Here is an 11,930-nt window from a genome sequence, read left to right on the forward strand (position 1 = left end):
TAGTAAAAACAATTAATTCAATCATTTGTCAAGTGTCTATTTATTACTTCTATATAATTTTCACTTTTTTTAAACAAAAGTTTTATTAATTAGTTATCATCTGATTTATGAGTTATGATCAGTTTATAACTTTAACGTACCAATGAGAATTATATATTGATTTAGTGATTAAAAACTATTCATTTCACAGTTATGACATATAAAGATTGCTTTCTCACCGTCTAAAAAAAATTAATTTTCTTTTCATCTCTTACTTATAGAAAATAGTAGTACTATAACCCAACCATGTCTAAATATTCTCCATTTAGAGTCATGTATCCCAAAAACCTCTTCTCTTTCTCTCTCTTCTCATCTCTAATAGTTACTTCTTAATTATCAATTAAACTCCTAGTTTACAGCTTGATCTTATCTTAAGCCATTTTTATACTCTTAATTAAAACTCATAAAATAATATAAAGGTACACACTTTAGTTTATTTATTAATTCTTTCTTTTATTTATTTTTTTTTTTTTTATCATTTGTATGTTGTACTCCTTTATATTCTCGTAGTACACTCTGTTTCTCAACTCTCAAATGTACGACGTTCATGAGTTTCATGGTAATTATCTCCTTAATCAACAATTAATCTGTTTTATGTGGTCAATAATTGCCTGGTAGGTAAGACACCTCTCTCTTAATAATCATTCTCTTTGTAACTTTCTCTTGTGAGTAAACCTTCCTTAGTTCCTTCCATTAGATTTTATATATGTTTTGACAATTTACAAGTTAAAACACATCGACTTGAAATATTAAAAATAACTAGTGTAATTTTTATATTGTTAAATAATTAGTCTCTTAATTTTTAGTTCAAGATAAGAACAAGTTGTACGCTATAATATATATATATAACAATAACTAATTTCGAAGAACAATTCAATACATTTTTCTGTCTTTTAAACATAATCTTTTTACATAAAGCAGATAGTTATTATTAAGAAACAAACGATTGATTCATGAATTCATATTTGCTATGAACTCAATCTATTAGGGTTTTTCATAACTATCTATTGCAATATGTTTTATAGGAGTATGATTCAGTTTTAAGCTAGTTTGTTGATCACCCTTTATATGTAATGTACCATTGGCTTTTATGTCAAAACCTCCTTTTGGAAGTGTCTTCCATGATGAGGAAGATGACTTCTCTTTCCCATATCAACCACCAAACAATGAAGAAGATCCAATCAATTTCCCAATCCCACCTCTTGTTCAACATCAAAACACTAATTTGCCCACTACATCATCATCACAACCCATGTTAGATTATCAAGAATTAAGCATTTATGATTATATGGAAGATTATAACACATCACTAATAGGGAAATATTATACCAATAAACAGGACACTATTAATTGGCCAATGACAGTTAGTCCAATTGAAAAAGCCGTGGGGTTTAATCAGGTGCAGCTGAGGGCTGTTTGAGAGATCATGATATGCAATACTACAACACCACCGTGACGACAACCACGGATGGCCAAACAGCCGCTGCGGCCGTGGCTGTAGTGACGGCCGTTGTTGTAAGTGGTGTTGGAGAAGGATCATTGAGCAAGAAACTTGATCATAATGCTAGGGAAAAGGTGCGGAGGAAGAAGCTTAATGAAACATATTTGACACGTCGTCCTTTGCTCCCAGATTCTAAAAGAGCTAAGATAACTTGCATTTCTAATTTTTGTTGCTTGAATTAGTGATTAGTAAGTAATTATCATTTGATTAAATAAAGTAATTATCATTTGATTAGTGGATTTTCTTGATTGAGGATAAGAAAGCTTTGCCTTGATCATACAACCTTAAAAGCTCCCAAAAACACACTTCATAAAAACACACACATTCGTACACTTATGTTATGAATCATACACACATCAATGTCAATTCCTTGATCCGAAAAGATTTGAGTTAGATTACATGAACCAATAGATTAGAATTTCTTAATTAACATAACTTGTTTTTATGAATCATAGAAATGTTAAAGTAACCAACGAAAATTAATATTTGAATAGTTTTTAAGACAGTGGCGGATCCAAAGTTTGGAGTCCCAAGGGGCACTAACTAATGGACGAAATTTCGAGAGTTTTGTTTGTAAAATTAACAACTATTTTACCCTTACTAGCTAAAATTTTAAATACGACATACCATAAAATGAAATGGAACAAAATAAATCAACTGCACTAATAAAAAAAGGGACAAAATAAATAAATAGGACAAAATTAATAAATAAGATAAAATTACTAAAATTAAAGAGTATTTATCATAAAAAAGGCGTCAATATTAATTTTTAACCATATTTTGGTTTTTTGTAGGACTCAAATCTCATCGATTTCACCGTCATCACCTCCTACACTTAAATGCACTAACCTCAAATCTCATTACCACTATAATACACGATTTTCTAGTTGTTTAGTTTAAATTACTTTGTATATTTGGAAAGAGGTCGGGAATATAAAAAATAAAAATATTAAGGGAACAACTTTAACGATAAACTTAAGCCGATGGTCATAACCTTAAGAAATATTTACTCCTCACAATCGGGAGCCCAAAACCTGTACTCCACTTCATTCCCATTTGAAATGTCTTGTCTTGGCCGCTGTTGATACAACCACCATTCTAGACATGATATTGCACCATAGTGTCACCATTAATAATGCATTCCTTGGCCTTGTTGACTTCATCAGGAAATTGTGTATTATAGAAGTGGTAATGAGATTATGGGTTTGTGCATTTAAGTGTAGGGGATGAAGACGATGAGATTTGGGTACTTTAAAAAATAAAATTTTATTGAATATTAACCAATAATGGTAGAATTATTATTTGATAAAAATAACGGTGAATCATTTTAGATCCTTTAAAAAAGCAAATATGGTTTTTCAATAAATACTGACTTGAAAATAATAAAGATGATTAAATTACTTGAAATAATGAAAATGAGATGTTAAAGATTGGTGATAATGCACGTATAAGATGAGGACGATGATCTACAAAGTTGATGATGCTACATAGTGTTTCGATAATACTTATAAGTCCAATTAAAAGCGATCTAAATATCAATTAACTGAGATTTTGCCACCACCATATTTGCTTCCATTACCACTGGCATAGTAGACTTTAGTCACCTTCTCTTGCTGGTTATACTCGGTGTACCGTTCATTGTTGCCGACTCTCATAGTCGAGCTAGATTCTAATTTCCACTTTTTGCTAGAAGTTGTTGGAAAATCAGTTGGGAAATTGCAAGTCATGAAAATCGCTGTCTGACACAGCATTTTCCATGAATCCAAATATAGTGAAAACATTGTCTCAGACAACGTTTTTCCCTCTGCTGCTCCAAAATCCAACTTTAGAATCTTATTTTTTATAAATATGAATCTTATTTTTTATAAATATTTTTACGTGACGCTTATTAATCTAAATATTTTCAAAAATAAGCTTAAAAAAAGTTTAGCATGCATGGCCTGAACAGTTATCTTCGCTTGTAAGATGAGTTAACTCGATTGTTATTCTTCTAAGTTATATGTTATATAATTTAAAATCTTTAAGCAAATTGATATAGGCAAGCTTAAACCAAGATTTCCTTTGATTTCATGAAATGTTTCATTTATTACCTAGGCAAAACTAAGTACTTCCTACGTCCCTTGATAATAATGCAACAACTCATAATTGTACAAGAAATAAGAAAATGGTGGAAATCACTATAGTGTGTGGATAAGATTAAAATTGAAAAAAGATGTATAATTTATCAAATAAAGTACTGAATATATTATCTAAAATAGAAATGTTAAAAGTAAAACGGATCAATCAAAATAGAAATGTTGACAAACTCATTATGATAGAGGGAATAATAACTCATTATGATAGAGGGAATAATAGGCAACTTCATTTTAATTGGAGGCCAAAAGTTCCTCCAAGTTAGATATTAGACACTAATTAATAGGGTAAGATGGTGGATATGAGTTACAATATACAGTCAATAGTAGGGGAGAATCAGATTCAAGCAGGACTAGGCCAAATTTTTATTTATCGCAAAAAAAATAGATTTTGTTGTTTAGGCTCAAAAGAATAGATTGTAAATTCATGTTTCTAATTATTGATATATATTTGATCCAGAAAGTAAATATCATTGGATTTGGCTACTTGGTTTAATTTTACTGTACCTTAGTTAAACATTACTTAACTAAATGTTAGGGTAAGATGGTGGGTATGAGTTACAACTAAAAGCGGCTTTTGTTGGGATGAGTTATCCCACATCGATAAATTGAAAATGGTGTGCACGCTTTATAAGCTATTAGAGACCTTCTTCCCATTGCCATATGATTTTGGGATGTTATATATCTCTTTGGCTTATGAAGTGTGTGCACTTGTGTTCCCCCGTTAATATGCTGACATTCACAATAAGTCCAGCCTAATTTAACTAAGCTTTTGGTTGAGTTGGTTCCTTGACATGGTATCAGAAGCCAACGTGAGAGGTCACGGGTTCGAATCTCAACCACCCCTCATTTAAAGTGGAATATTCAGCGCCTATGCGCATCCACACTTCTAGCCCAATGGGGTCTCGTGTGAGGGGGCGTGTTAGAGTATATAACATATCCTGGGGCTTTAACCATTAGCTTAAGCTTTTGGTTAAATTGATTCCTTGACAGCTTTTCTTGTGTTAGAGGGCTTTTCTTGTGTTGATTAGACGTTGTTGGTCTAACAATTTTGTTATACTTCCTACGTTCCATACGACTCGCAACATTGCAAGATGATGCATTATATATTCATTCATCATTATTAATTTATGATTAGTTTTTAATCTATAAGTTAAAACATAGTTAAGTAGGATCTTGTTTGATTCGTTTTAAAGCAAAGATTAATATCAAATTTTTATAATTTTTTATTATTCATAATTAGAAATATTAAAATTAAATTAGTGTATTGAACTGCGTAAAAAGTCAAATGATGCAAGTATCTTAAAACGGAGGAAGTAATAGATAGTTTAATTGTCATGCATGAACACACAAATTGTTGTCAAATCAAATTCAAAATAATAATCATATTAAACTTGTGAAGTCAAATTCAAAAAAATAATCACAGTAAAACACACAAATTAAATCTTTGAGTACCACTCAGTTACAAAATAATTCATATTTATTTTACGCAAGAATCAAGATACACTTAATTACAACTTAACTATAGAAACAGTCCATGTGTTTACCTTACACAATTAATTAAATGTCATACAAAACTCGTTCAAGCAAAACTCTAAACGTGTCTGTTGGCCTTGCTTGACAAAAAGCAGTCTTGCTCGCCTATAACATTAGCAACTTTAAGTAGTAGCTCACCTAGGCAAGTGGGCGCTAGTCTGAGCTCAAGATCGATACCACCGCCTCCAACAAGCCTCCTATCATCTGAGCAAGAGTACCGACCAACTTTTACCTACCTTATGGGCTGCAATCATTTACTCAAACTTTTGTAGATAAATTTATCTACTTCCTCTATCCTCTTTGATTTACATTAAAGAGAAAGATAATAGTTTTTAAGAATGTGGTAATAATTAAAGAGAGAAAGTAAATTGTGTGGATGAAATTAAAAGAGAGTTAAAATGTATGGATTGGATTTAAAGAAGATGGTGGGCCATCATCCAAAAATAGAAATGATGCAAATTAAGTGGGATAGACCAAAATGGAAAATGTTGCAAATTCAATAAAACGGAGGGAGTATTGTGCAGTATGCACATATTTTAAAGTTTTAAACCTTAATTACTCCCTTCTTTCTCTAATGTTCTTACCATGTGGAATATTCCACCTTAAGAAGAGAGAAATTTGATTAATGTTTTTGACACATATTTAGAAAATAAAATATATCTATGTGAGATCTTGTTAGATTTGTCTTAATGTATACTTTTTATTATGTATTATTTATAATTTTTTAATATGCGTATTTAGAGATATTGAGGTTTAAAATTTGCTTTGAAAAGTAAACGGGAAGAACAAAAAAGAATGGAGGGAGTATACATTATACTTCCTCTGTTCTGAAATAGTCGCTAAATAGGGATCATTGGTACTATTTATTTTTTAAGCTTATTTTATATATTGCAATTAATGTGTTAGAAAAAATATAATCAAGTGGGATCTTATTTGAATCGTCTAATCGAATATGTTCATGATAACAAATTTCTATAATTTTTAATTAAGCATCGCTTAAGATATGAATAATTAAAGTTACGTATTAGATTGTGTAAAAAGTGAAATGTAGGAAGTATAATGGAAAAAAGGAAATAGTTGATTAAGCAAGAGATGGCAATTGATGTGTATTCACGAGTCAATTTAAATGGTATTAATATCATATTGTGTGAGTCGTGTGACTTAGCTATTGTTTGATGTGAAGTTGTTAGTAAATAGCGGTGATTTGCGAAGTTAATAAATCACCTTTATATGGTAGGATGTGATAGGGTGAAAATTTTATGATTTTAATTTATCTTTTTTAGTTTTGTTTATTTTATAAAATATTATTCTTTTTGTCTTTTTATGGTGATTTACAAATCACGGTAATTGATTATGAATTTCTGATTATTTGATCATGATTCTTATAGCAATAAAATTAATATATTGAAGATTCTTATTTGTTGATTATTAAGTAATTGGCATGTTTGTACAAAAAATATGGAGTGCACCATATATAATTGATAGAACTCTTGATTATGTCCCTCAGCTTCAAGCCGAGTTAGAGAAGCTAACACTCGAGAAGAACAACATGTTATTAGTACTTGAAAAGAAGCAGCAAATCGATGCATATAGAGATTATCATGACGCCAAAAAAATTAACAAGACACTAACTGTCTCCATAAATGAAGTAAAAAGTGGTGAGGTGATCATCCAAAAATGTGTACAAAATGAAAAAATTTGTATGTTTTCGAATTTGCTTGATAGACTAGAAGGCGAAGGTGCCTCTTCGATATATGCATGTGAAGATCGATTATGCTTTCATCTTCATATTCAGGTATTTTAATTCGCTTATTATAATTTTCAATAAAAATAATCTACTCATTAGCCTCATATAGCTTAGACTAAGACTTTGATATTTAAATTTTTTTTAATATAATAAATATACGTAATTTATGTGCAGAAGGCTCTAATCTACAATTAACTGACCTATATATTGGCTATTATTCTCTTTGTACGTAATATGCAAATGCATATATAGCTATATATAACATTCTTTTTTGATTGGGTACGACTCCTCACTCTTCTTGGAGCCTAAAACTTTAGTCCATACCATAGAATGTGCTACTCTCTCCGTCCTCCGTAATTTATATCATTTTTTAGTCCCTACTCCATACCATGGAATTTGATACTTTTCTTTTAGTTTGTTATATTTTTTAAATTCTCTATGGATGTTGGGATGTTTTCGGCATTTAATAGATTGTAGATAAACTGTAAAAAATGAGTTTTCTCTATAAAGAGTTGATTCTGAACTTTAATGGGTGTTTGGCAAAATAATATTGACAAACCCTAAATATTATAATAATTATTATAAATGTAGACGTGTCATATATTTTTTAATTAATAAAAAACTAACCATAAATTGCAATTTATTTAAGTGTCTACTTCATTAATTAGAATTTCAGATATTGAAACCCTTTCTAAATCTAGGCCATAGGCAAATGTCTATCTTGCCTAAGATCAAGTCTGTCAAGAACGACTTTGTTAGTTGTGGGGGCCTCATAAGACATAGCAGGAAACTCAGATCTAAGACTTATTAGGAGCTGGATATGTCGTTGAAGTTCTCATTAATGAGCTAGTGTGCATTGTTGTTGGCCTAAGTGATCACTAAAGTGGAGCTGAACAATACTTGGGACAAGGACAATTCAACATGTTACAATAATAAGCCTCATATGACCTGTTACCTGCACAAGTAAATTAAGTGGAGCAAAACAATTTTGAGACTTTGAGAGTATTTATTGATTCTACTTCAATACTATTACTTATCTTCATAAATTTATCTTTAGAATTACTTCATATAACCTTTTTATATAGTTTGTGTTTTGTGATTAACTATACTACTATATGCTATCCGGTCCCTTAAATTCCATCTTAAATAAAAGCCACTTAATGACGTTAGAGTAATGAAATATTATTGTATGGATGTAATATTAATACTTGTAGTATACCAACCTAATAACTTGCACCAAAAAAGTGCAAAAAATTTACAATATGCCTAAATAGACCTGTCAATTTACAAGAAAGTGATGTTTCGAGTTAATGTTTCTCCATGGAAACCTTTAAATTTTTATACTTGTTATTTATATTAAAAGTATATTTTTATGAAAAAAAATAAAATTGATTCCCATGCATGACACATAAAGTACCTACTTAGGTCAAACCAATCACAAAATTCCAAACTAATCCGATTTAAAACTAATCCGATCAACCATTTCGATATAGGTCTAGGCCCCTAGCTACCACATCATGTTCTTATATTACTTGTTACTCCGACAATGCAAAGCCCGAACATGCAGTATCTTTGTTTACTGCAGCATTCCAGTGAACTTGCAAGTCTTAGAGAGTAAATGCAAATCAAATTGTACATATATCTGCTTTCTTGAAGTATATATACAAGTGACTAGTGAAATCAGTGGCGGATTCAGAAAAAATCAAATGATGTCAATTTTACTAAAATAAGTCTATTAGTTATTGATCTCTGGTCACATATGTGAAATACAATACACCAATCAACTCATCTAGTTAGGATATATTTACTTGTAGTATTTGATTTTATTTTGGATTTAAGTGATGGCAACTGAACTCATTGATATCACGCTAGATCCGCCACTAAGTGGAATGCTAACTTCTTTGCACTTTTGATCATATTAAGACTCTTTAATGTTTTATATCAAAACTTTTTACCAACTGCTATATATATTTTATTATACTCGAGTATATTATTTTGTCATTAAATATTTGAGACGTTTTGTTTTTGAGATTTCTCGGTCAAACATGCTACCACACATGCCCAAAAAAAAAATAAATAAATAAATAAAAAGCCTAATACACACATCAAATAAAACATAGAAATACCCGAAAGTAGTTGGAATAATAGTAGTGTATATCATGTATTAAACTTGCGAAGATTGATCCATGACAGAGTTTTGGTAACAAACTTGTGTAATGAACTATACTGACATATGCATATATATATATATTTAATTCTAGTATTCCCTAAACGGTTGTCATGAATCAAAATAAGTAAAGGTCGCTTTATTGGTTCACAAATATACTATAGAATATAGATAACAAACAACAATAATTTTTAATGCTCTTGTTTTGTTCTAAATGTGGCATATATTCACAATCTCCACTCCAACTAGTCATCCTTTGCCCCCAAACAAAAGTAGTCTTCTAACCACCTTTTAAGGCTCATTATACTTGCCTCCCTAACAAATTTAACCACTTATTTAGCCGTCTTGGTAATGTTCTTGTTAATTTTGGCAACTACATGTGACAAATCCCTAGGGTGAACATCCATCACTAACCCATTTTTCATGAATAGTGTCAATGACATTTTTTGTTCTACCTTGTGGCCTTGTGCCACGTTTAGTCGGTGTCGGAGTAGGACGGATGCGGCTATTGATTTCATTTGGAGGTAGGCTAAGTCTTTCCCTAGGCAAATCCTTGGACCTGCATTGAACGAGACAAATTTGAATGAGTCGTTTAGTTCTATTTTCTTACCGTCTGATGATAACCATCTTTCAGGTTTGAATTCTAAACAATCTTCCCCCCATGTGAACTTCATACGCCCTGCTGAGTATATTGAGTATGTGATGGCGGATCCAGCTGGTACGAATGTGCCATCTGGAAGCACGTCATCAGCCACAACATGCTTAGAATCTTCTGGTACAGAAGGGTACAGCCTAAGTGTCTCGGATAGTGCTGCCTTAAGATATATCAATCGATCAACTTCTTCAAACTCCAACGGACCGTCAGTCCACTTCGAGATATCATTTCCACGTGTCTCCATCAAGACGGTGCAAATTTCCATCAGAATCTTTTCTTCCACACATGGATGATAACTAACTAACCAAAAAAACCAGCTAAGTGCCACAGAGGACGTGTCTCGTCCAGCTAAGATAAAATTAAGTACAACCTTTTTAAGAAACTTATCTGAATAGGATGTAGATTTCTTCATAAACCTTGACAACAAATCATCAGGGACCTTCTTTTCCTGCTGACTAGTCAACTCATGCTTACGTGTATTAATAATATTAGTCAAATACTTATCCACATGTGCAACACTCTCCCTCAAAGTAACCTCCATACCAAGCCCAAGCCATTTCCTAAACCTCCAAATAAACTCAGGCAAAATAAACCTTTGTAGTGTAGCTTCGGTAGCTTGATCAAAAGCCAATGCAAACCCATTTTCAGGTAACCCTAGTTGAAGTGTTTGTGGGTCCCTCCCAAAAGCCAAACCACAAATATTATCAAAAGTAAGCCTAAGCAACAAGTCTTGTAGATCAACTGATGTACCCTTAACTTGTGCCTCTTCTAAAATGGGTACAAATCTTGTTTTTATAGCTTGATTCACCCATTGACCCATTGCTTGTCTTAGTGTACGTGTTGTAAATTCTAGGGCAGCGGTTTTCCTCTGAAATAACCATGTATTACCATCAGAATTGAAAATCCCTTCACCAAGTAAATCATGGAAAACTGCTTGCCATGTGGGACCTTTTGGGTAATTATCAAATTTTGTTTTGAGAATATGTTCAAGATTACGTGGATCACATGTTACAGTTACCAGACCTTGTTTACCTGCCAAAAATGGAAGTGCACAAATACAAGTCTGGTACGTACCACCACATGAACGGAGATTCTCAGCGATCCATTCATGCATACATTTTCCATTTGCGATCAATCCCGGTAAACTACCAACTAATGGCCACACTCGTGGACCGCGAAGTGGCCGTACAATTGATTTGAACCATATTACATACGCCGAAATGATGGCTAATATTAGTAACACGGTAAAAGGTTCCATTATCAAAGGAAGATAATGATGATACAATGTCTTTTAAAAGAATGTGGTTAAAGAAAGAGTACAAGTGTTGAAGAATGTGGAAAATACATCACAGGATAATGTATTTTCCTAGCTTAGATGTGAAATATTTGTGTGCCTTATAAGAGGTATATAAAGGAAAAGGAAACAATCACAATCTCTATACTCACATTCACTTTGGGACAGTTTTGCAATAAAGATTAAAAAAAAAAGAAAAACTACAGTGAATGGCAGATTAGTTTAATGGTTGAAAACTTTCTATTTTTGTCAGCCTTTGGATTCGATTCCCATAAACTACGAGAATGATATATTAATTTTTGATCTTTTTTCTCGTCACTAGTAGAAATTCTCTAACCTAATCAGTCCAGATTAATAAAAGCATATTATATAATTAAGTATGTGAAATATGAAGTTAAGGGGTAGAATAATTTGTTCAATTGAGTAGTGACCAGCTAAGAAGACAGCAAATTAGTAGGTATTAGAAATATTTCATAAATGAGGGTAATAAATGCCAACAAAGGTCGTTGGATAGTTAATGGGGGAGTATTAGTAGGTATTTAACTGCTACTAAATCAACAACGTCCAACGATCTATGACTGGATCTAGCCGCCCTCTCTTTCTGTTTAACTACTTACTGATCTCACTGTTAGTGTCAGAGAATTACATGGAAGGAAAATGATAGGTGAAAATCGAACTTATTATAAAAAAAATTATAATTGCTATAAGCTGAAATAAAATTTAATTCTCACCACATGAATCTCTTGCATTGAAGTCTAGCCATATTTTCGGCATAACTCAACAAATTTTAATCAATTTATGAAGTAGAGAAAAACCTTTGTGTTAAATAATTGAGTTTTGTGTCAGTTAAAATATATAC

The 11,930-nt window shown here is 31.7% G+C and overlaps 1 protein-coding gene and 1 pseudogene across 1 annotated transcript; one reads left to right on the forward strand and one right to left on the reverse strand.

Moving 5' to 3' along the window:
* The first annotated feature begins 1,129 nt into the window (after positions 1-1,129).
* LOC130798731 (uncharacterized) lies at positions 1,130-8,573 on the forward strand (annotated as a pseudogene).
* Positions 8,574-9,091: 518 nt separating this feature from the next.
* LOC130798317 (cytochrome P450 86A22-like) lies at positions 9,092-11,391 on the reverse strand. The gene has a single exon (XM_057661254.1). The coding sequence runs from the start codon at positions 11,033-11,035 to the stop codon at positions 9,455-9,457; it is 1,581 nt and encodes a 526-aa protein (XP_057517237.1). The 5' UTR covers positions 11,036-11,391; the 3' UTR covers positions 9,092-9,454.
* Positions 11,392-11,930: the final 539 nt, after the last annotated feature.

The sequence above is a fragment of the Amaranthus tricolor genome, chromosome 13 (genome assembly GCF_026212465.1).
Source record: "Amaranthus tricolor cultivar Red isolate AtriRed21 chromosome 13, ASM2621246v1, whole genome shotgun sequence".
Classification (NCBI taxonomy): Eukaryota; Viridiplantae; Streptophyta; class Magnoliopsida; order Caryophyllales; family Amaranthaceae; genus Amaranthus; species Amaranthus tricolor.

What these genes read in the sequence shown, in the direction of transcription:
- LOC130798317 (XM_057661254.1), bottom strand. Translation starts at nt 11,035, where the DNA reads ATGGAACCTTTTACCGTGTTACTAATATTAGCCATCATTTCGGCGTAT.